At 36.7% G+C, this 27,079-nt stretch overlaps 2 protein-coding genes across 3 annotated transcripts; both read right to left on the reverse strand.

Annotated features, from left to right (window-relative positions):
- Positions 1-1,513: 1,513 nt before the first annotated feature.
- LOC141652164 (protein AAL-toxin resistant 7) lies at positions 1,514-4,488 on the reverse strand. The gene is made up of 2 exons (XM_074459779.1): positions 3,265-4,488; positions 1,514-1,783 (listed from the first exon to the last, which is right to left on the reverse strand). The coding sequence occupies exons 1-2, from the start codon at positions 4,440-4,442 to the stop codon at positions 1,735-1,737; spliced, it is 1,227 nt and encodes a 408-aa protein (XP_074315880.1). The 5' UTR covers positions 4,443-4,488; the 3' UTR covers positions 1,514-1,734.
- Positions 4,489-15,568: 11,080 nt separating this feature from the next.
- Positions 15,569-22,264, reverse strand: LOC141653304 (uncharacterized). 2 transcript variants are annotated; one of them, XM_074461027.1, is made up of 10 exons: positions 22,061-22,254; positions 20,950-21,123; positions 20,078-20,258; positions 19,874-19,966; positions 19,479-19,756; positions 19,244-19,312; positions 19,040-19,096; positions 17,417-17,469; positions 17,261-17,336; positions 15,569-17,032 (listed from the first exon to the last, which is right to left on the reverse strand). In XM_074461027.1, exons 1-10 carry the CDS (start codon positions 22,102-22,104, stop codon positions 16,126-16,128), a joined length of 1,932 nt encoding a protein of 643 aa, XP_074317128.1. In that variant the 5' UTR covers positions 22,105-22,254; the 3' UTR covers positions 15,569-16,125. The 2 variants fall into 2 exon arrangements, with proteins under 2 accessions (XP_074317128.1, XP_074317129.1); XM_074461028.1 differs by having other exon boundaries at positions 16,044-17,032; positions 19,874-20,258; positions 22,061-22,264.
- Between the last annotated feature and the right edge of the window lie 4,815 nt (positions 22,265-27,079).

Below are 27,079 nucleotides of genomic sequence, written 5' to 3' on the forward strand. Positions count from 1 at the left end.
TGGATTACTAGTATGGGTGCCCGGCGTCGCCCGGGCTACCTGTATTTAGCATTAAAATATATTTTCAATTAACTAAAACTATTTTAAAGTTGAATAACTCATAAATATCATTAATATATTTTTCTATGATACGGAGTATATCTTAAAATTACAGTGAAATAAATTATGAGACAAATTCACTACTCCTGCTATTAGTATTTTACTTAAATCGATTGCTTACCTAATTTTTCATATATACTTCATTTTGTTCTTAGAATTGTTACTTTTATTACATTCGTTATTATTACTTTTATTTTCACTACTCCCGCCGTAATTATTGCTACCTAATTATTGTTACTTTCACTACTTGTACATTAATATTGATAATTTCACTACTCCCGTTGTTACTTCTGTTATTTTCACTACTCCCGCTCGCTGCTAATATTGTCACTTTGACTATTCAAATGAGTGATTACTATCATATTACTATATCCAATGTTAGTATGTTACTACAATTCTTTTCACTACTAACAGAATTACTTTTACTCTTTAAGTATCCAATGAGTGATTACTATATCGAATTAAGGTTACTTTTATTACTCTCAATACTCCAAATAAATATATTACATATATGCATTAAATTAATTAAGTCGAAATAATTATGGAATATTATATTTTTTTGGAAATCTAGCTTGATTTATTTACTTTTTAATAGTTTCCAAAATATAATATAACTTATATTATATTTGTTTATGTTAAAATAATTAACATCTTTATACTAATTAATACCATAAGTGGGGCATGTTTATTTTAAGGAAAATTACCATATTCCGTATTCTCTAAATTTATACTTCAACCAAAACTATATAATATTTACATTGAAGTCCCTTGTTCAGGTCCATCGCACAGTGCTATGGATTTAAAACTATATAGTATAATTAATTTGTATAAATTTATTTAATTACATTGAAGTCTCTTGGTTTCTGGAATTAATATATAGTATTGATGAGCCTTCTGAGTTACGTGCAATTAGAGGTGGACAACATGGTGGGCCAGCCCAGCACAGCTCGGCCCAGCCCGGTCTCATGGGCCAAATTTTAGCAGCCCGATCAGGACATGGCCCGGCCCGACCCGTCAAAGACTACGGGCCGTGCTAATGTTGGGTTTTTTCACCAGGTAACCGACCCAACCCGACCTGGCACTATAGTGCCGTGCCCGAGCCTCGACCAAAACCAGCTCGGTCCTATGGTAGTGCCGTGCAGTCTTTGCTCTACCCCGATCGGCCTGCCCTTGGCCCGCACCAGCCCGGCCCCTGCCCAATGAGCACCACTACGTGCAATTCTCCGAATAGATGTGTACTAGGTGTTGCTGCTGCTCTCATTATTATTTCAAGTTTCTTTGAGTTTAGCCCCTCTTCAGGGCGGCCCGTTGGGCGTGCAGTTCGGTTCGCCGAACCGGGGCCAGAACAAGCATAAGAAAGCCTAATCAAGTGGATTCCCGTAGACAATGGATTAATTGATATAAATTGCAATTTGCAGAAAGACATGATGCCTCAAATAATGGCAATGTTCTAACACAAGTGATCCCCTTAAACAATGGCTTTCTTTTGTGTCAAAAATATAAGAGGGAGCTGCCCTTTTATTTTAAACAAAAAAACAAAGAGGATAAGTGACAAAACAGAGGATGTTCATCTTATAGAACTTGCTTCTACGTTGGGAACGAGGAAAAGCCTTGATCATCATAAATTTCATAATGCTAAGATAACCATTCCTCATCCAATCCATCGATGTCTCCTATGTCCACCCTACAATCATTAACACGAATTCGTATTCAGACTACAAATTATTATAGAATAAGATCGTAGATAATTCTTTTTCAATTAAAAAGTCACCCCTTATTTACTAAATGAATCATTTTCCCGCCTAAAAAATATTTTCTAATTTGGGCTAAGTATCTGTAACATATACTATAGGTATGATGAGTAATAAATGGGCATAATTTTTTACATGTAAATATTTACAAGATTCAATATATATATATATTACATTCCCTATAAATATTTACAAAATTCTATTTTGTGATACCGAATTTTTTTTTTTTCTTTGAAGAGTTTTATGATAAAAATTTATTGACATTTAATGATAAGAAGTTCGGCTAAAAAATATGTGTTTTATAATTCTATTTTTCTGTTTTATGATACAAAGGTACAACAAGTTGACCAACTCCTTTTGCAAATTTTCTAATTTTATTGTATAATTAATTCATTACTTGAGGTTATTTTTTTGGTTAATGTAATATAAGGTTCTGTTAGAACGTCAACCGTATCTGGTGTGAAAACTATCAAATATTCTTTCTTATGGAGTATAGCACTTAAACATGTTACTATACTAATATTTGACATTTTTATAAGTTATTATCTAAAATACCGCGAATTTGTGCAGGACCTACACTAGCTTGTTATCAATTAATGAATATTTTATGTATAAAATGGTCACTTTTATACGGTAAAACAGTGTTATACATTTTTGTGTAGACCGTAGACGTACTTTTCAAAACCCGCCCGGCATTCACGGGTCATTACCATGTAATAATCTCAAGTGACCTAAATCAAATTGGGCTGAAACTTATTTAAACTTTAGGCCCAATCCCACGTTTTTACCTAAAAATGAGATAAAAGTAATAGAGTACAAAATGTGCGTCTAACCGGGCATAAAATTTCTCCAAGTTAATGCAACTTTAACAATAGTCGGACTCTTACTCAACTCGAAAATTTACTAACTCGAAATATATTTGGAACTAAAAACCCCGAAATCTTGAATTAACCGAAACCCATATTAACACGATCGACAGGTCCAATTCTAAGTTCATCCATCTTACAATAATATTACTGTGGTACTAAAATTAGTGCCACACAGTGCACTAATTCTAGGCAAAACACAGAACAATAATTATTGTGTAAGACCTTATTATAGTGTGAGTTTTTTTTATATATATAAAAACATTAATTTATTGACAATAGGAAATGATTATTTGACGATTTTACACTGTATGCAGTGGCGGATTTAGGGGGGTAAGCAGGGGCGGTCGCCCCCGCTGGACATTGGAAATTTCGAATTAGTTAGTTAAAATTTTCAATTTTTTCCGAGGTTTAGTTTGTGGCATTACTAGTTCGCCCCCAGTGAAAATCCCCCCTCCCCTAACGGGAAATTCTGGCTCCGCCACTAACTATATGACGGTTTTATTCAATAATGTATAAAGGTGGAGAGAGAGAGTAAATGGTCTTACCAAGGCAAAGAGGTGGCCTCTTCAGAAGACTCCTGCAAATGTTGGTGCAACAGACTCTGGTCATTTGCATTTAACCATGGTGGAATCTCCATACTTTCTTCAAATGGACACTCACTACTATAATGATTATTATTACTATAATTATTACTCTCTACATTTTTAATAAACTTTAACCACCAAGCTGACTTAACCAAATCTAATGTATCATCCCACTCTATTTGATGTTGTTCTCCTATTGACCTAATCTTAGCCATCTCTTCTTCATCTAATGAAGGGTGATGATGGTTCATATCCATATTCATATTCATCATCAACTCTGTGGGTCCCACTACCCCTTCGGCCGACGATACCGTGCCAATAACAACATTATCTCTAGGGGTTGATGAGGATGAGGATGAGGGTGAAGAGTATTGGAAATTTGAAGATGTGGTGTTGTTGTTGTTGTTGTTTATACTATGACAAAATGTTGTGTTGTCCAAGTTTGCAAAAGCTTGTAGGTTGAGATTTAGACCTAGGGTTTGGTTTGGGAGTGGAATGTTTAGGCTTTCATGCATTAATGATTGCTCAATTAATGGTAATGATGACATAACCCATGGGTAATTACAATTATTATTATTATTATTATTATTATCATATGATGGGTAATAAGGGACATATCCCACCATGGTATTGTTATTAGTAAAAGTTGATGACTCGATTTTGGGGTTACGTAATTCACAATCATGTATACTCAAAATCGAGTGTGGTTGTTGTCGTTGAGGTGTCTGATAGTCTAATTGTTGTTGTTGTTGTTGTTCACTGGCTTGTTTCATAGCGGCTCTATGAAATTTAAGAGCAGTAACGATCTCCTTCCTAGCCTCGGCCATATTAAGGAGTCTCTCCTGATAGGGGCGGCTTGTATGAAGCCGCCTCCGAACTTGCTTCTTATGACCTTGAGCAGTTTGATTTTTTGGTTTTGCCATGCCAAAAGTTTGACTACCCTTGTTAGAGAGTTTATTAGATTGAGTGTATTCTTCTCCAACTACAATGGTATCATTTGTAAGCAAAGTATTGTCGTTATGGTACGTAGGTTTAGTTGAAGAAGTAAGTTGCTTAACAAGGGTACGTATGTATGCACCCGAAAGGCGGCTTTCATTATCAGTTGTACTTGTACTTGTTGGAAGGTTGTCAATTGCCATTTCTAGTGATTGTTTTAAATGGACTCTTCTGTTTTTTTTCTTTGTTTTTTTTTTTGGTTTATGGGCTTAGAATTTCCTAAGTTGTGGTGCAAATTATATATATAGTAAAGTATTACTCTCTCCCGTCCGGTGATTTTGTGACTGTTAAACGATGAAAGAAAAGCGAGTCAATTATTAAATGACTAGTGGAATAAATTCGGTGAGTATAAGTAATCAAGTTGATCGTAGTTCATTCTTTAAATAAAAAGGACAACAATTAACTAAATATCCTAAAATGGAATTGGACAACAAATGACTAGGACAGAGGTGGCATTGAGTAATAATGATTTGAAGGTTGACTCCCATAAAAGATCATTGATACCCAAAAAAAATGATACTCCCTTCTTCCCCATCATTTGTTTACTTTTTCCATCAATTGTTTGCTTTTCTTTTTTGGGAATATATTTGATGAGCAATTTTATTCTAAACACTCAATGTGGTCCATTTGTCATTTAATAATTGTCTATACTTTTCTTAGTATTTGTGCCAAAAACTAAAGGTAAACAAATGACCGAGATGGAGGTAGTACATGATTAAGATGTTAAACTAAAGTTTTACGGAGTACTAATTAAAAGCTTAACCTGGTTATATATTAGCCGGCCTCTGAGCTTGTAAGGAACAGTAGGTGACATGCACTACTTCGAACATAAAAGAGACCTGTTAATAGATATGAAGTACCAATATCACTATAAATTTTGAATGAGGATTGCTGCAATCTGATCATAGAGAGGTGTTGTTTCTGGGTTTAATTATAGTACGGTTAATTAAGTAGGTTTGATGTGGTGGTTGCTCTGTTGATGGGGTAGAGGAATGAATAAACTTTCTGGTTAGTCAATTACCTCATCGACAGAATACTCACGAATCATGAATAGGGGATTACTCGATGTTTTTGACCATAGAGTAATTTAATTCTGTTTATATACAATATCCGAAAGAAATTAGCACTCGATCTAATATTCATGATTTTACACACGTTCGTATAAATTACGCATTCAATCTCAATTACTTGTTTTTTTTTTTTTAACAAAAGGAAAAAAAAGATAACTAGACGTAGGGATTAGAGAGTTTCTAATATCGAAGTTTATCAAATACAGTTACGAGCTCTCCCGTAAATGATAGACATGAGTTGTTGAGGAAGGGTGGCAGGGAGAGTAATTTATTTTGAGGAAAAGAATAAAAAAGTACTCGGCGTGGGAGGTAGTTTTGATTGGGTAGAAAAAGCGGCGGACACGTGGCAATACAAATGTCAGCAAAGTTATGTTGTTGCAAGTAGAAGGAGAGAAAATAAGGGATGGCCTTTGAAAGTGACCCTTCACAATCCCTACATTATTGTTTGTCAGCTCCGCTTTCTTCTTACAGACCGTCCTAAACTACCCTACAACTTTGATACTCCTGATTTCACTCTTATATCATGCTTCCACCAAGTCTCGTCTCCCATATACGGGTATATCCGTCACAACTCACAAGTTTATGATGAATTAAATAATATCAAGGTAGATAAATAAGACAAAACGAATTACTAATCTCTAAGTCCCTAGACACTCTGCTTTTGTCTTATATACTCACATAAATAGTATTTGATCGGTTGCAAACTTGCGGCGGATATGCCCGTCACAAATGAGAGCCGGGCTTCGGCATTTGCACATACATATGCTTGTTAAATTGGTTATGGACCTTTTATGTTTTTTCTGCGTCAGGTCGTCGGCTGCCCTCATTCGAAAACCATCCGATCCTACCCGAATTGATAAGATAATCGGAGAGCAATCCGAAAGAATATTAATGAATCTAAAACAAACCTAACTGAAACCCTGATGATGATCGAGCTCAACTTAGTAGTGGCTTGCCATATTAGTAAGAAAGAAATACGGAGTATAACTAATTAAGCGATGTGAAACGTTTACTATGTAGAGGTTAATTAATGAAGAACACTACTAAAGACTAAAGAGGCCAGATCTTAGCCTAGTAACTATTGAAGAGGTATTAACCGCCTTGTGATTAAGGTATCGTTTACATGTCGGAGTTGAACTACTAAATTAAGACCTCTTCAATAACGACTTAACGAGTATACAAGGTAGCCTCCCATTCCATCCTAGTTTTCCATTTTGCTAGTTGCTAAGAAAATTGTAGTCCATGTTTGATTTAAAATTTTAAAATAGCAGTTGCTCAACAGTAGTTCAATCTATAAAAGTGGCCAATCAGCAATCAAAAATGCAATGAATTGTAAAATAGGACCACATCAATAATAATCAGTATTTGCAGTAACAGAACGCGTATGTATTATCCCACCATCTTTGAGATATGTCCTATACTTCCATCATATCGCACATGCATGCATTACTATTCAAGTTCAATTCTTCCAAACTACAATTGCAACGACTTTTCATGTTTGGAATCATCCCATCAACCATTTAACCCATGTTAATGCTGCTTCAACAACTTTCAAGTCCAAGGTTAATGGTGCTCAAGTCCATTTCTATTACATACAATCACAAATCTTAAACTGTCAAGAAAGTAACATTACAAGATAACACGACATAATCTCGACAAGAAATTAACGGGTTTGTGATAATGTATCTTAACCTACTTAATAAACGGGTTGACACAAATTATTTTGATTAAATTAAAGTGGTCAACTTAGTTAATAAGTTTAGCTTAGCTGTTTAATTAATTTATAATGAATCGATTAACATGTCCATTTAAACTATTCACTTAATTTTTTTTTATTTTTTTCTAAAGGGAGCAAGAATAACAAGTTTATTTGATGTTGATGAGATTCAAATTTATGTTATAAATATCACCCTCATTATTTTATCGGTTAAACTAACATCTGCATATGTAAATTAGTTAACTTAAGAAGAGTTTAATGAATCACTTAAAAATGTCCATAAAAACTATTCAATTACGGATCGGATAGTATTTAGTATTTAAGTTTAACTACGTTAACCCATTAACTATGGAGTATATAGTTTTTATAGTCACTTGCTCAGTAAGATTTTCTTAGGATGACTATACACATCTTAAGATGAAAACGAGTTAAATATATTCCTACTTACATATATAGGACAAACTAATTGACAATCTCTAAACATCCTCCTTTTATCTCATTTACCATATTTAACTCGTTTTAAGTTTAAGATAAATATTGTCTAAACTATAATTTGTGGTATGTGCAAGAGGAAGAGATGCATATGCAATTATACATACATCATCAATAAACCCCGAATTATTTGTCATCTCTACATGAAATCATGAACCCATGACCCTAGGAGTCTAGGACTACCGGTAGAGTGGGCCCTAAGCCCCTAACCCCTTAACCCTGCACTTGGTCACTTTATCAGAATCCTCCGCAGCCGACCATTTTTTCATCCAATATTTTCCACAATAAACCCCAGAAGTTACTGTTTTACCAAAGGCTTCTGAATCACACACACATTCATTTACGTTTGTATTATTATTTTATTATATAAGTATTTTTGAAACCTTATGATATAAGTATTTTAATCAAACGTAAAGAACAGATGCGGCTATAGAGGGGGTGCAGGGATTAGGGCAGAGTACGGATCGGGTATTTGATCCAAAGTGTTAGTTCGGATCGGATATCCAAATTAGAAATCCTGAAGTTAGATATCCAATATCCAAACCAAATGTCTCGGATATCCAATGTTCGGGTATCCAAAATAATCGGATCGGATGCGGATATCCATCGGATATCCATACTTTTGAATTTACTTTAAAATTAAGTTTGAAACACGATTATATTCATAGTTTTACATGATGATTTTCTTTCGTATTCTTATTCCAATGTTCTCGCTATAAAATTGAAGTACCACATAGATATTTCTCTAATATTTTAAACATTAATTAAGTTGTTGTATCAAATAAAATTTTATTTTCTCAAAATTATACTAGAAAACTATAATTTTGGATCAGATCGAATATCCAAATGTTTTAATTCTAATATCCATATCCAAACCAAAACCAAAGATTTCGGATCAGATATTCAAACCAAACTTAACTTTCGGATCGGATATCCAAAAATTCAGATCGGATTCGGATCGGATATCGGATCAATTTGGATAATCGGATTTTTTGCTCAGCCCTAGCAGGGATGCACCTGCACCCCCCTTTGTTAAAAAAAAATAAGTCTAATTTGTGTAATTAGGGAACATATTAATTATGTTGGTCTAGTGGTTTTGTATAGTTTTTCTTTGTTTAAGGTCACGGGTTCAATCGTTCTTGTGAACATTTTCTATTCAATGTGTTTTACACCATTTGTGTTATATTTGTGTTATGTATATTATGCCCAATCACATAACAACTTATTATCTTAGAACCGGATTTCTCATTATAAAACATAAATTCGCAACTTTCGTAATTTCATTAATTTTCCGCACCCCCGTCGACCGAATCCTGGAATCGCCCCTAGTAAAGAGGAGTAGTAGTTTTTACAAAGGCACTGCAATTATAATTTATAAGTGTAGTTCAAAGACCGACGGTGTTTTGCATTGCGACAAGTTGGGCTCATAGCTCGGTTTGTGAAGTGCGATCAAACATCCAATATGCTCAAGAGCTTAAGGAAGATGAGATGACACCGGTATGAAGTGCATCATATGTTGGTGAATTCAGAACCACGATTTTTCAGCTTAGACGGCTAGACCCAAATCCAGACCCGAGCAGAGTACAAAGTGATCATCTACCATATTTGGTCCAGGATTGTTACATATAATGCTAACCTGCTAAGTGAAAAAATATTACGGGGAGCACTTAATAATGAAGATAGTGACAGATATGAATAATTCCGTATATGACCGAAAGAAGCAACAAAATTATGGAGAAATTAATGTGGATACAGAAAACGGAACTTTAATACTCCGTATAAGGTTATTCTAGACTGGTGGGGTTGGTGGGGCTCACACCACCTGCAACCTTCGCTCTGACAATTTCCTCCCCAAAATTCATTGTTTGCGGCTCTCTTGCTTTCCCTTTACTTGTTCTCCACATTTGTAAGAGAAAACAATCCCAAGTTTCTTCCGCAAAAGTGTAAAAACAATCCCAATATGCCCTAGCCTAATAGTTAAGACGAAGTTATTGTGAACAATAGGTTCGAGGTTCGACTCTCGTAGGTTGTAATGTCTTTGTGGTTCATTTGACAACAAGTAAAGGAAGTGAAGAAAATTTCTCTTCCGTTTGTGTCGGACATGATGCTTTTAAAGGATCCATTCTCATTCAACCTCAAGAAGACGTAGGATTCGTGTTCTCTCATGAAGCGGGGGCGTTTTGTAACAAAGTAGGTGAAATTTGTTTATACCACCAAATTCCAAAACTTTTGGGTGTTCAGACCCCACAATGCTATACGTACCTATGCCATTGCTTGGTTGCCTAAAATTTACCCATGGTCTCGAGTCTCAGATCCGAACTCAAAACGAATGTGAAAAGTAAAAAGTTAACCTCAATGGCATAGAGCTTAGTAAACCTCCTCGTCAGTCTTCATATTATCCGATAGGTGCACCTTACTCAGGAAATCAGAAAAAGAGCAGGGCACATATTGATGGTCTGTTGTTTGCCAATTGAACAACATTTCTGCAAGTCATTACACATCATGTCATTATACAGAAAAGGCCAAAAATGCAGATGACTGTTGTCTTCTGACCTGTGCAAAAATGAATTGCTCTATTATATTATTGAGGTGCTATTTACATTTTAAAACAGGCTTCTGCCCCGCATCTTGTAGGAATATGCCCTGGGTACTTCAAATCGTGTCATATCACCGATTACTCGAGTCCGCAATGTAATTAGACCGGAAATAAATAGAGTTAAGAGGACTAGGAAAGATTATCACAGTATCATACCCCCGAGTTCCCCCCCATCGTGTTAGTACTGTAAGATTATCACAGTATCCTGTATCATACAGGTTCCCCTGTTTTCGGTTGACGAATGTGTTGGAAGTAATGCTAAGGCTAGCAATGTCGTCTAAATACATTGTATTAGAGAGATGCCTTCCATTACCTCGTAAAAGCATCTCACCACTACTTGCATAATTATAGCCATTAACTCCATGTTTATTGCCATGTTTATGGTGGAGTTATGCCATTATCTTTGTGATTATTATGATAATTAATCACTATAAATATGAGAAGTGTAGTCATTTGAGAGACACATCTTCCATATATCTCTACTACTTCTCTATGATAATTTTGAGCATACCATATGAGTTCCAACTCCTAATGGTTGAGTACACAACTTTTAGGAGTGTTGTGTGACCTTGGGGGACGACGCCTATATCGATTTGTACCGTAGTCGGGGCGATTTCGTTTCTCATTCAGTGGCCTCCATACCACGACACAACAACAAATATTCTCTAATTATATCTTCGCCCCTATAGTGATACTATATTTCCAACAATTGAGAAACGAAATCTTATCGCTATTATTGTTGTTGTGTTCATTATTTTTGTCATTGGAATTATTTCTATTGGCCAAAAATATTGTTCTTCGGGTATAAGAATCAGGCCGCGAAGGGTGAGACAGCAGTTTGGTATTTTGGCCATAACTCGGTCTCTAGAGCTTTGTTTGAGGCGTGTAAGATGGCGTTGGAAAGCTAATAAGAAGGGCTACAACTTTGTAGTTGAAGCCGTGAGCAGATTCGGTCATATTCCATCCTTAAAATGGACAACAATGTCATGGTAGTATGCTGAAAGTTTTTATGAAGACTTATAAAAGAATGGTATTATCTATAATTTTATTGCTCAATTCCATTCTTGTGGTTAAGGTATGTTCTCGAGACTTTCCTTTAAAATATTTATGATGATAAATATGAAGGTTTGGTCAAATTATATATGCCTTAATCGTTCGTATGTTTAAGCTACTACTTTATTTGGTATGATATGTCTATAATCTTGGCAAAATTACTCTTTGATAATTGATTTCAAGAATATGTGAATGAAATTGTTCCAAGATTTTTGATTGACAAGTAGCTAGAATGATTAAGTGTCCAATATATTGTTATGTGTACAATATGTTTATCAAGCAAAATATTTCACACATTTGGATTGGTTATTTAGTTTTGATTATGAGACAAACTAAAATTGATATTTGAGTTATGAACCAAATGTGGGGATTAAATATTTTGTTTTAAATTGATATAATATCTTGGACATGTGTGACAAAAATTGGAAATGATTATTTGTTAAACCTTCATAAAAGTAGATTATGGAGATTATAAATTGTCGTGTACAATTATATGATATCTAAAAGTTGAGATGATGAATGAATGAATAATGTGTATATTTTGTTTGAACGATTATGTTTGTCACTAATTTGTGGCGTGACAACATGTGGGGGAAGACGTTCAATTTATTATTTGATAAAATTATTCATCATGTTTAGATTTGATATTTCAGCTGTGTGGAGTATGTATCTAAGAAATATTTTGATTGTGGGGGTACATAGAAAATGACGAGTGTATGTTTTATACATGATTAACTGACTAAAATATTGTAGTGTATTTTGTTGGTTACGTCACTTAGCTTATACCACATTATATGAGATTCTGGTGATTGTTATTATATGAGTAAGGTGTAAAATTCTTTTTGTAAAATATTGTGGATTTGCAAAGAGTAAATATAAGTGAAACAATCATCGAGATTCGTTGTTTTCTAATATAAGAATGATGATGTATATAGAGCTTTTAGTAAATAATATGATTTTGGGTGCAAAATCACAAATACTACGTGTATGCTTTATTCTATGTCAATTTATTAGAAAGAGAAAATAATAAAGAAGATTATTTGTTCTTTTAAACGACATGAGAGTGGAGCTCTATATTTAATTAGAACAATGATGCTAATGAGTTATTAGAAAACATGTTTTGACTATTGTGAGAAGTCTAATATGTATAATTATAGTTGTTTCAATGTAGCTTATGCAGCTAAGTACATTTTGTTTGTGTATTCATTACCAAAGTTATCATTCACATTTAGTGAAGTGCCTAAGGCGCAATATTAAGAATTGCACTATGTTGAATATCTAGAAAGATATTGGATCGACAAAAAGGTAATGACGATCGACAATGTGAGATTTATGGTGAGTACTATACATTTCCACCTTTAATGGTGATCTTGTTTTAAGTCTATTGAGAAGACTATTATAACCTTGTCTATTGTGTAAGCATATTATATTGCTCATAATCTTGCAGGGTAAGATGCAAGGTGATTGTGAAGCTATTATTAACTACTACTTAATTGTGGGGGCATGTAGTTTTGCCTAATGTTTATCTTTAGCATAATGCTAGCATCAACTTAATAATGCAAAAATAATGTGTATAATGACTTGCAGATTTACACATTTTATGCAGATTTGAGATTTGAGAAAGTTGATTGAGAATAATATGCTCACAAATTATTATCTTTGTGAAATTTGAGTGAAGCATATTTAAGCTAATGGACTAAGAAAGAAAAATGTCCTAGAATTGTCGAGGGGAATGGGCAAAAGCCTATTAGTTGAGGAATTTGTGGTGGATACCGGAACTTGTTATGCAAGGGTGGTCTAACGAAGCCATAGATAACTCATACTTGTGTACACATCTCATTCCTATGACATGTACACTATTTTGGAAGGTTGAGCATATAGCTCTTAATGGTCTTATAGCCCAAAATTGGGTGGTCCTTGTGAGACGGACTTGATGAGATCACCGTAATGATGGAGGTTGAGATATTTCTCTTAATGAATCTATATCCCTTTATTTGGGTGGTCCTATTGAGAAGGACTTGATGGATTCACCGCTACGTTGAAAGGTTGAGTCTTAGAGCTTTTAATGAATCTATATCCCTTTATTTGGGTGGTCTTATTGAGAAGGACTTGATGATTCACCGCTATGTTGAGAGGTTGAGCCTTAGAGCTCTTAATGATTCTATAGCTCATGCGTGAGTGGTTTATATGGAGATAGACTTGTTGGAATCACCTACGTGAGTGTGAAGGATTGACCTTCTTCTATGAGAGACTAGGCTATCTCTCTAGAGCACTCGTGAGAATCCCAAGGTTCATTTGGCCATAAAATTGTTGAATTGTATCGCGGAACTCGTCTGGAACTTAAGGTGAGATATGTGTTTGGAATTTACCCCGGAGTCTAGGAGTTCAAGATTCGTTCACTCTCTAGGTGATGAAAGAATTGTTCCATTTCACTATGTGTTAATTCAAATCGAAAGATATTAATGCTTAAGTATCAATCCTTATTAATATGCTCGGAATTTTGTCTATCATTTGCATTAGTGGGGGATTGTTGGAAGTAATGCTAAAGGCTAAATTTGTGAATGTCGTCTCAAATACATTGTATTAGAGAGATGCCTTCCATTACCTCGTAAAAGCATCTCACCACTACTTGCATAATTATAGCCATTAACTCCATGTTTATTGCCATGTTTATGGTGGAGTTATGCCATTATCTTTGTGATTATTATGATAATTAATCACTATAAATATGAGAAGTGTAGTCATTTGAGAGACACATCTTCCATATATCTCTACTACTTCTCTATGATAATTTTGAGCATACCATATGAGTTCCAACTCCTAATGGTTGAGTACACAACTTTTAGGAGTGTTGTGTGACCTTGGGGGACGACGCCTATATCGATTTGTACCGTAGTCGGGGCGATTTCGTTTCTCATTCAGTGGCCTCCATACCACGACACAACAACAAATATTCTCTAATTATATCTTCGCCCCTATAGTGATACTATATTTCCAACAGAATGCGTTCTTGTTAATGTTGTTAGTACTGTAAGATTCTTTTGAGCCAAGACTATTTTAGTCCTACTGCGCGGTAGGGTTCAATTGACTTCTCTGGTGCATGTTTGGATTGCTATGATTTTGAGGTAATTCTCGGTGGGATTACCTTAGAAAAGGTAACTAATTAATCTATGTTCATCTCCTTATATTCACCACCAATGCTATTTCCTACTTCACTTTGTTATTTTACTCCCATCACCCAGACAACGATTACACTCAAATTGGGCCGACGTTCCTTTTGTCAAGCAATTATCGGAGTAAACTTTATTTAAGAATCAATTTTTAATAGTACAATACAAATTAATTCAGTGTAGAAGCATGAGAGTAGAAAGACAAGATTTTATGAGCAGAAAACCCCACTTAATAGTGATAGCTTCAGCAGCAGCTGCTACCACCAAATGAATTGCAAGGCGGGGACCAACCGGCAACATGGAATCACATCTTCAAACATCATTACAAGTTTACATCAAAGAAAATGACATATAGTTACCGGACTGTTGTATACTTGTATACGAACAGATGAAACATAATTGTTAGATTTGTGAGAATTGAGGTGCGATACTCATGACTTGGATTCGACTCGTCAACATTAAAGTTGACCTTGCATCTCCTTTTACACCGAACCATAAAACAATAGAAGCAATAATATATGGGCCTGAGTCGGAGGGCCTAACATTAATTTTATGAACAAATGACAAGCAGATTTGGGGGAGCTGAACACTGAACACTGAACACATCAAGCCTATTAAAAATTCAACAAATGACAAGCAGACTTGGGGGAGCTGACCACATCAAGCCTATTAAAATCTCAAAAATTACCTCGTCTGATTGTACAGCCCAAGCACAACAGGTTATCCCGTCCATGAACAGCTGCAATAGTTCCACGCGAATTCATCTTTCTTCCCATGTGTTTTTCTCTCTCCCATGTGAACATGGGATGGAGGCCATCTCCTCCCTCTTTAGTCTGCTAAATAAGTAAATATTGCGCCCGCATGCAAGGGCGGGAAATTGACCAGGTGCTGAGCAAAAGGACACTTAAACCACCAAAACATGTCTATTTCATTGCCCTGACAACATAACAGTACCAGGCAGCCACAAGACAAGATGTATCTACATTTACTAGTCTACCAAAGCAGTAAAAATATTAGGAAAATCCGAAACTAAACCTCAAATAAATCTGTCTCGGTCAAAAAATAGAGTTCCTGCGAGCTGATCAGTCATTTTTTTCCGAGATGTTGGGAGAGATAATGCTATTGGCATACGATTTTGAAGGATGAACTTGTTAAGAACATGCTAACTCTAGACTTGAACCTTTCTTCCATTGTCATTTGGGACATTAAGAAAATAACAGAAGCAAAATAAGATGGCGAATTGTCTAGTACGGAGCAAAACATTAGTACATCACAGTTTCACACTCAGAAAGTGTCCAAGTTACATGTAAAGTGTTCTGAGTACTAAAATGTCATCTATACTCCGTAAGTTGCCATCAAGCAGGAAAATTAGCAGTACAACATTACAAGTACATCACCACAAACACTTAAACGCTATATCAGTACCAACTACCAACTCTACAAGTCTTAAGATCGGAACAGTAGTTTGGCAGCGGAAGGACAGTTATAAGTGGAGTACAATTACCGTATAAGCTATGTAGACTGCAGAGTGCTGAAAATAGTTTAATTATCTGAGTTCATTCAGCAGAGTCCTAAGGTTCATCTTCCCATATGACAAAAAAGATGAGAAGACGAGGCCTGTTTAATGGCCCCTAAAAATATCATGAAGTGAGAAACGGCAGCGATTATGTACAATGATATGCCAGCACCCAACACACAGAGAGAGAAGAGACTGAGAAGCATTACCCGTCAATCAGAATGCTCGGGTAAATCTTTCTTAGGGATGGATTTCACAAGGTGCAATCTAGACATAACATAAGCCAAAAGTTCTTCGTGATGAGAGAAGGTGAAATCCAAGTGGGCATACTCATACTCGGTATACGAGACATCAACTTCAGCTTCATTCATCAAAAAGTAATGCTTTCTCACCATTGATGGACGAATGACCTTATCCTTCTTGCCTGCCACTAAATCAACCGGAATGTCAATGAGATCATAGTACTCTCCCAAATCCAGAGGCTCTGGAGATTCATATACATGCATGTTAGCATCACGGCTTCCATAGTCGAACATCCTAAACTTGCCTGATCTCTTCATTTGGGCTAAATGAAGAGCAACATAAAAGGACACCCCGGGCATGTCGTTCATGTTGTAGTGTGGTAAACCTAGGACCCCGACCCAATTGGAGCTATCTCCTCCAACAACGTAACTCATTAAAGTTTGAACTAGGCCACCTACGGCAGGGTAATTATGGAAGTCTCGGGCCAACTTGTTCAAGAGCATACGGAAGAATCTTGTCGGTATATAAAAGGCAGGCACAAACTTGACCATGATGGGAGCAATTGCAAGGAACAAATACTCGATTAGGGTAAAGACAAGGTTTGAATCATCATGGAAACCAGCAGGTGATAATAATATCAATCTTGAAAGTCTATGGGGCTCTTGTTTCAGTCGACGTGTAACAGCGTACATAAGCATAGCAGCACCCCCTAAGCTGTGAGAAATTGCACAAAGATTATATGGCTGCTCTTCACTGTTTTCTTGATTAAATTCTGGGTCACGCAACTTCAGCTCTAATGATTTCACCTCATGAATTTTCTCTATCATAGCAGGTATATCCTTTGTGCTGTGCTCGTTGATAGAATAGCACCAATACCTTTGTCACATATTTGACATATTAGTCTTCTCCAATTGAGTTAGGACATAAAATTTTATCCTAAAGATCTGAGAGAAGTATCAGAAAATGCAACATCTAGTTTGAATAAGCTAAAAGTCAAAAACAGCAAGTCAGACTTACACGATTAGCAATCAATCAAACAAAAGAGACAGTAAATAATGAGTAATAACAATGAGGTTTAATAGATAGCAGAACAGCACTACTTACTGTCTAGAAGAAATAGTCCTGTCAATATGTTCCCTTGAAACCAAACCACGTAGATTTCCAAGGAAAACATCATATCCTGCGGCACAACTAAGTTATCTTAAATATAAAGAAGGATGTGTTCAACATCATGTAAACAGTAAAATAAATACGACAAACCTTGATCAAATGCTGCGAAAGCAGGAGAGCCCACCACTCCATTAGACACCCAGCTGAACAGAAGCAACATGTTAAAAGCGGGAAATAAGATTCAGGGGAAAATGCAATTCAAGGGAAAACAAGTTTACACAGGTACCAGTGTCACTTAAATTGAAACATGCAAACGTTAATTTAAATTTTAAAGTCCCCACACCGTAAATGAGTACGGGCATAGACATAATACAAGCAAGGGAAATAAGGAAGATTTTAAGCCAAGTTTTAAGTCGATAGTCTTGAATAATTATATATGAATTGCACATATCTAACTGCAATAAGCTGGTACATATCTAACTGACACAAACAAAGGCTTTTCTTATGTATGAAATTGACATATCTAACTGCTACAAGCTGGCATTTACGATTTTAACTCACTCTAAGGGTGTGTTTGGATTGAGGGAATTGGAGGGAAAAGAAAGGGAGAGAGAGTAGGGGATTGCAAATCTCTTGTTTGGATAGCAAATGAGGGTGAAGGGAAATGGAGGGGGAGAGATTTGCAGGAATTCATTTTCCCTCCTCCAAGGCAAATCAAAATCTCCACAATAGGCAAGATTTGGAATGAAATGGTATCCAAACACCCACATCCCATGTGCCCTCCCCTTCCCTTACCTCCCTTTCTCTTCCCTCCTTCCCCCTCCCCTCCCTTTCCCTCCACTTTTACTATCCAAACACACCCTAAAAGGAAAAATTAACTATTTCCTCATTGCCATAGCAAGCTTTCAGATTAGCTACTTATTTAAAGGGAGTACTCATAGTTTCACTGGATAAACGAGCTCTTTTTTCTTCTCCAGAAGTCAAGAGACGGAATGAAATTATCTATTCAGTAAATATATTCGCATATGCTGGTAACTAAACTTTAAATTGATACACGAGTAAGGTTATACATCAACTCTGTTATTTCTTCAACGTATATTGACCGTGGTTACTGATTACCATCCTCCAGTCTCAAACAAGGCACACAGGCTATGCATTAGATTCTGTTTCCATATATATGAATATATGATGGAAAGAAGTTCTTATGATCAAACATGTAATATCTGTACGCAGTTCACAGACAGCACAACCAAGTACCAAATTTAATTCATGCTTGTAAAAATCTTGATCAGTCATCTGTTAAAAAAACTAGTCCATATTTTCAAACCCGCAAAATGCTCTTTCGTTTATGTATTGGACCTTAAAAACATCAAGCATGAAGCCAAAGTGAAATAAGCCAGACCAACTATTATTCCTTGCATTTCACAGGATACGATTTAAGCCAGCTTAATGCTGCTCAGTAGAGTAAACTTCTTTGTATAGGCAAACACAGAAACACAATCTTTCAGACTTTCATCAGTACACCGCACAATGATAGCCTTCCAGAGAGTTATAAAATTCCCATATGTCAAAAGTCGAATGAACCCCTCCAAAACTCAAAAGGAGGGGAAAGAAAATCACATAAAAAAGACAGTCAGGCACAAAACACCAACTCTAATTCAATCAAGATATTGCAAGTATCTATTAATAGCATTCAAGACCAATCAAAATGAATAATCCTTATCATATGCGTCTTCTCTAATACTCCGTACTAGATAAGAAAAGACGCCTCACCCCATGGATGTATCCATTACTCCATGCTGCAAATAAACTGCCTTCCTTGAATCACGTCTGAAGAAACATGGTTTTCAGAAATCAGAACGGTGACATTCATTACAACAACCTTGCCAGCCAATCCCTTCATCCAACAAAGGGGATAATGGGGGGAAAAATTAAAACAGGATAGAAATTGAGCAACCGATAAACATAAATCAATACCTTGGGATCCTTTCAAGAACAAGAATATAACCATCATCTGTAACCACATGAATAGCTTCATAAGGATACCTGGATGGTTTGAACATAAGAAAATTAAGCACACATTTCAAAGCACTCTATTAGCTCACAATTCATCTAACCAGCAAAAATGGCTTTTGGCAAATGATAGAACCAGAAACGCCTAAGTCAAATGCTTTAGATATGAGCATCATTAAAAATCAATCTTAATTCTTACCCAAGCTCCGTTATAACATCTTGACAAGTTCGAGCATCTGTATTCAACGGATGATAAGTAATCTTCCTCTCAGTCGGTGCAGCCTCACTCTCTCCCAATACAGCTGTAGGAACTGTCTCAACATACTCACAAGTCATATGATCAGGATAGCTTTGAGAAGGAAAAGCCCATCCTGATACAATGTGGAAAGCTTCTGAAGGCGAAAGAAGAAAATGGGCCACCTTGTGCACCGCATCGAACATTGCTTCAATGAAAATTTCAGTACCAAGATGAAGATCCTAAGAGATACAAGAAAAAATGAAGATTCTGCTACATAAAGCGCTGTTTTCCAAGTTATACATGAATATTAAGTTGACAAATAATATAATTCTTTAAGAGAAATGCAAAGTAAAAACCTCTACAACTCCTCGCCTACGATCCATAGCACGATGAACAAAGTGTTCCCTTAAGCTTTGCAATTTTCTTGGAGGCTGAAGACCCCAAGGGAACTGAATAGAAGACAAACTAGTCCATCTTAATAAAAGAAGATGAAAGACCCGAGAGGGCAAGCCCATAAAAAAAGTTACAGGAAAGAAAATCCATGAAAACAAATACCCAACCATTGTCCACTGCTTATCATGTTCCATTGCAGTGCTGGTCCCATTCTCATTTGAACATCGAGAATTAGGAGATGCAGGCAAAGTGTATTCATCATCTTCCCCTCCGGAAGAGTAATCTACACTTGATGTATCAGGGTCCACAGACAGCTCGTGAATCAACTGGTTAAATGAAGAAACACCACTGCCAGATAACAAGTGATATCAAGTTATCAACAAATCATTATATATGTAGTACGGAGTAATAAATAATTTAGTTTAAAACATGGAGTCATATGGTATTGGTTTTAATCTGAGCAATGGTCAGTGCATCTCTTGAAAATAAATTTTCTTTAAATAAAATTACCCCACTTGAGTGTTAGTGTGTGATGCTTTAAGTATCCAAAATATAAAGTCCTTAACCGACTTGCATATATTAGAGTTGGTCATCAATTAAAATCTCTAGAAACCACCAACAATCTAGCAACTGTTTATCCCAGGAATTAGAAATTCGTGGGAATAATCCATATTTTGTTCACTGTTACGAAAGTTACAATCCCATCTTTCATACTTACCCAAACCTCTAGCTAACCAGTTCCTTGAAATTCATAACTTCAACCAAACAAACATCGAAGTCCTCATAATTTTGGAAAGTGGATTGAGTCAAAAACTCAGCAACCATCATTTCTCTCCTCGCCTTTGTAAAGAGATGTTATGACCAACATCCAAACATTGACAAGTACGAGCAACAAAACATGAAGGAGGAGAATAAGCGCACATAAGATAAAGAGTACTTAATCCAACCTATTCCAATGTGAAACGAGGAGATGAAGCAAACTCTCAAATCTCAACCATTATTGAAAATTCACATGCCAATGTTTAGAACAAACACTTACTTCCCCATCCAACGTGGAAGTCGAGGACTACGGAAAGTTGGCCTTAACTCCCAGCCTTGAAGACCTTCCAAAATAGTAGCCTTCCCAGGCAAAATGGCCAGAAGAATAGCTGAGATCCCATTTATCAGTCTCGCAATGTGGTTTAAGGATTCGTAAGTAATGGTCTTCACTGACCTGCAAATGTCGCAACATTTGTTTAAATTATAAAGACAACTTTAAACTTAATTTTGACGTGAAGGAACAAAACCAGGACGCACACTTTCCATAAGATCTAACATATGATTATAATGAATTTCGTATTATATGGGGCCTTAAATTGATATTTTTTGAACCGGGTTCTCTCAATTTCATCTGATAGCCGTTTATGATAAACCCTTGTAAATGATTCTTACCCGCTTACATTTTGACATCTAATACCTCAAAATCAGCTTGTTTATAAGTGTCTACATGATCATCAATTCATCACTAAGCTAACCCTAATTCACCAATTGTGGAACCAGGATTCTTTCTCGTGTAAAACAATTAAGGCAACAAGGTAAACTAGAAAAAAGGAAATGAAAAATTTTAATTACAAGTTTCAAAAAGTTTCGTTGCTTTGAACTTCATCGGCTAATAAAGCATTGTTCTACTTCTACTAGGCACTTCATCGATAACTTAAAACAATATTCTTTGAGCAAATTCACATCCAAGGCCATAGCTCTAAATATCGAGTCAGAATCCTCTCCATTTCCTAATCAACGGCCGTGGTTTTATCTCAGACAAATTCATTCCCTCTCCATCACCTACTATTCCGAACCATACTGCACCTGGAAAGGATCCTAATTCTTAAATATCGACGGCAATATATACAAATACACTACCGAATTATACAAGTTTTTGGAGTCTACGTTTAGCGAGATTAAGTATCGACAATCCGACAAGCGTGATACGGCAACTGAAACCGAGATTTAACACTATGATTTGTTTACTTTTATATCCATTACGAGGGGGTATTTTAATAAAAGTTAAAATAAATAATGGAGACGGAGGGACAATTACAAGAAATTCGCAGACATTGAATTAAAAAAAAAAAAAAAAAAAAAAAAAAAAAAAAAAGAGGGAAAGTTCATACTCCTTGGTAATAGCAATGAGGTTGTCGACGAGGCGAATCACCATTGATGAACAGAAACAAAGAGTTTGAGGAAATTGATGGAAATTATGAAGAATTACTAATAAAAAGAAACAAAAGTGTGAATTCAAAAACAGAAATGAAGGAGAAAATATGGTGGGAATGTAAAAAAGCAGAATGGAATATTGGGTTTTTGAGGAATTAAGGAAGGCAGACGTGTGTGTTACTTAAGGTAGTGACGCACTGACGCCGTTGTTGCATGCCTCCTCGTGTCACCTTATGCTGCCCCACTTTTTCCGGGAGGGAATATTCAAAACAAAGCCTCACTCATATACTCTTCGGAACTTGAAGAAAGAATATTGCAAGTTGAGGTGTTCTCGGGCCGGCCGGGCTGGCCCGGGTGGGGCGTGCTCTTCTGGTCAGGCCCTAACCAGGCCCGTGAGTTTGGCGGGTTGGGCTGCGGGAGATATAACCCGCGCTTGCGTTCTGTTTTAGGCGGGCCGGGCGGGCGGTACTTACCAATTTTATTTATTTATTTGAGAAAATTGTTGATTACAGCCTTTTAAAAACCATTTTTTGAAAATTACAGCCTTATATAATTTTTTTTGTAAATTACATCTAAAATAGCATTTTTGATGAAAAGTTACAGCCAAAACATAAACTCCGGTGGAAAATTGATGCAAATTTGGTTTTTGGCACTTAAGTTGATCTTTTATGACCAAAATGCCCTTATCTTCATCTTTTTATACACTCTTATGTTCATCCTAAACTCAATTAACAATCTTCATCTTTTTATACCTCCATTTTCTTCAACATTCTCACCTAATTAATCTCCCCATTCACCCTTTTTCTTCATCTTCTACCCTAATCAATTTAATTTAATTCTATTATTTTCATTACAAGTGTAACACCCCCTCATACCAAGGTACCTTACCAGGACTACCCCAGCATGAAAGGTTGTTACCATCTCGGTTGCCCGAGGTTAGTATATATCAAAAGCAAAAGTCCAAACACATTTATTACTGTACGGTGATTATAAAAGTTACATAGTCTCCAAAATCTAATAAACGCAATATCCAAATGGCAACAACTACCAAAACAATAACTAAAGCTCGTGATGGTGTCATCTAATCCAGCGTGGTGACTCTCCCATGACTGCCCCCAAGCTCAATAAATGTATCACCTGTCACAATCTGCTCCCCATCCCCGAATGGATCACCGCAGATTTTACAAAACAACAACACGGGGTCGATTTACTCAATCAATATAAGACAACAAACATTACCACCGGTGATCATCGATCTCACGCACAAGAACCGACTACACACCGAAGTGTGTAGCCCCGCCGATTACCCATCGCAACGGGTAATCCTCGCCGCCGATGGGTGAGATGACCCATCCCCACCTAGTCCGGCTCATCAACGAGAGACTAACAATCCCCTGTCCCTTAATGTGCACATCCCCTCCCGTGGCGGGTTCCACGGAGGGCGAACTAGGGTGTGAAGCCACTCCCTCAAGTGACTCCACCACAATCACACAAACCACAAAGATCACGGTAGTCACAACACCACAACCGTCACAACACAATCACCTCACCACCGTCACCACAACACCCATACTCCGATGATCAGCAGATAACAACAATTACAATACAATAGTAATCTCAATCAATTAACGATGATCGAGTAGGGGGAAACCCTACCTTTTCGCAATCGCGCTATCGCAATCAACCATACAAATGCATAACAAATATCACATCGTCACCTACAACAATAATCACATAATACAATTACACATTGCACAATCCCATTTTCCCCAATTCCATATATACAGTAACCCCAAAAGAATACAAATGACAAGGGAATGAAACTTACCAACAGAAGAATAGGAGACTACACGCAAGGATCACGACGATTTGCACACACAACGAGATATGAGGATGATTAGGGAGTGATTAGGGAGAGATCGTAGAATGATTAGGGTTGGAAGTGATGTTTTAGAAACTGACGTCGAATATAAAATAACCCTAACATTCCCTAATCAAACCGATAAAATAACATTCGCCAGACCGCATACTCGGTCGAGTAAAGCTATACTCGGCCGAGTATCATCTACTCGGTCGAGTATTCTCCATACTCGGCCGAGTATTACTCGGCAGAATCAAAACAGACTCCACAATTAACACTACTCGGCCGAGTAGGCTCTACTCGGTCGAGTATACAACTTAACAAAATCCGTAGTGTTACAATCTTCCCCCCTTAAAAAGAACTTCGTCCCCGAAGTTCCAACCCAACCTATAAAACATGGAACATCTAACACTAACTCCACAAACCACTCTTCCTTCCACAACATGGCTCACGATATCGTCTCCACTATAGCATAGGCTCCCAATACTGACTCCATAACATTACCCAATAACCACAATATAATGTTTCCAACCTTGTATCACTTCCATAACACTCAATAGCACTCAATCCACAAAAAAAAGATCAGCCATCAAAACGGAATGTTACATTCTACCATCCTTAAAACGAACTTCGTCCTCGAAGTTTACTCAAACACATAAACATCCTCTTCCAACTGTCAAAACTATCGGACTCATAATCATCATCATTCAACTGTCAACACTATCGAAAAATTCTCACACTCCTAAACATCGAACTACTACAAGCACAGCCATGGCCTTTTAACACTATCAACCACTATATGTACCCATCCATTCCTTATGCTACACCAACACTCTACGTCCAATAATATTACGACATGCACAACCCTCAAACGCTCTTTGCCGCATCCTACTCCTCTTAAGACACATGTTACGTCCTCGTAACTCACTAATACTAGAACCTTAGCTATACCTCTCATTATCCTCATCACTACCACATGTGCAAGATACCCGCCTATAATCTAAACACTTACTATATCCAAGGCTCTCTTACTTAAACAGTTCTCATACCTCAACTCATTCTGCACTCCATCTAACCAATACCACACAATCCTGATCATGACAAACATTCTAACTCTTCCACATTACCGCAACACGACATACCTCTCTATATAACTATATAAAACTCTTATCGCCAAGAGCATAATTCATGATCCACACTTGTTACGTACACTCACACTAAATCCTCAAGTTCCTTTCTTTCATTACCGCAAGACTCATACATAACTTAACACGACACTAAATACCCAACACCCTACACTCCTTTGTCTCAACAAAGGATTATGAACCATCTGCATATATCGGATCATTACCACACATGTTCTACGAATCACTTGCATATATCGGATCATTACCATGTCTACCAAAGCCTCATCTAGAACAAGATCAAAATTCTTGAATAACAACCTATCTGTTTGTGTCCCATCAACAGAATATCACTATACCATGATAACAACGAAAACATATACAACTCTCTTTCATATCATCCTCTACCCTCATTCCCAAACCGAAGCGGTAAGAAACATCAACAAACAAACAACAAAGTCTACATGTCTAACCGAAACTCACAAGAAACAACAGCAACAAAACAACAATCTGTGCATAACTGGTCTGTACTTTCGAAACTCAAATCGCAACCACCCCGTATACTCAACCACAACCGGTGACGGCATCGCAACACCGCAACCAACAGCCGCACCGCAGCGCAAAAATGCCCGCATCACAATACGAAGTACCATGCCCGGATCACCACCCGAGGTACAACAACCACATCGATAAACATCACAACCACATATAAATCCCATAAACACTGACTCAGTATGACATTTCGAACAAGAAAACTCATTCAAAACCGTTTTACTAGATTATAACACATCATATTATACGGAATAAACTGACAAGAATCTCATGAACATCATCCTTACCATTTCACGGGATAAACATGACATACAATTTTAACTATTCATGCCAGATCAATCAAATTATTACCTTTTGAACCTCATTCCATTAGTATACCGAACCCAACATAAATTACAAAACATTCATATAACAACTTTATAATTATCACACCATACCACTTCTTGTGAGGTCAGAACCTCACACAAACATTTACACATATCATAGACCCGTAATCACATCCAACTAGTCAATCCTGATCACGTAAGTTACCACTTGACAATGAATACCTCTCATCCGGACTTAACTCAGGTGCCTTTCATAACATATCCTCTCTTACACACAATTATCACCCCTCCAACAAATGTAGCCATAACATCGCACCCAACTTCCAGCGAACACCTCGTATATCCACATCTTATACTTCCTCACAACCAAACATACTAACCACCTCCACAAAATCAACCTCATTAGAACAACTAACTTCTCTAAAGTAACATCATTCTCAGCCCCTAGTGACACTACTATGACACCAACATCCTTCATGTGACTACTCTCTTACTATCACTTCTTAATATAACAATTTGTTTCCTCTCTTTGGTTATCATCCCAAATACGAACATCCAATCCATCAACAAAACATACTTCAACATTATTCCCAATTCCATCCTTTATCATATCGCTACCTAACTCTCCACCAAAATCTCAGATCTGGCAACACTCCACAAGCTTCTTATTCCCTTAATACCTCGAAACTCACGGCTAACACGTCGTCCTGCTCTCCTATATAACCATTAACTCACACCCTCTAGTGGGGATATCGTACATTTCATAATTTCCTACCTTCATGCTCCTTAACTCCGGTCAACGTTCTCTCAACTTACTTCCATCCCTCTTTCCCTCCTTTTACTCAATAATGCCAATTAATAAATCATCTCCTTTCTCTTTCTACCCAACTCTTAGTCATTTGTTTATTTTCCATAGCCCCACAACTCTAATTCCATTAATTCATATCAATATCTTATCATTCTTCTTATCATTTATCATCTCTCATCTTGCTTCACACTCACCCTTGTCACCATCAAGTCCACGCACTAACAGTTACTCTTCAATTAGTCGTATCTCCCTTTCGCATCTCTAGAAACCAAAATTCACTTCATACCGTTTGTCCAAAGAATTAC

The sequence above is a fragment of the Silene latifolia genome, chromosome 4, assembly GCF_048544455.1.
Source record: "Silene latifolia isolate original U9 population chromosome 4, ASM4854445v1, whole genome shotgun sequence".
NCBI lineage: Eukaryota > Viridiplantae > Streptophyta > Magnoliopsida > Caryophyllales > Caryophyllaceae > Silene > Silene latifolia.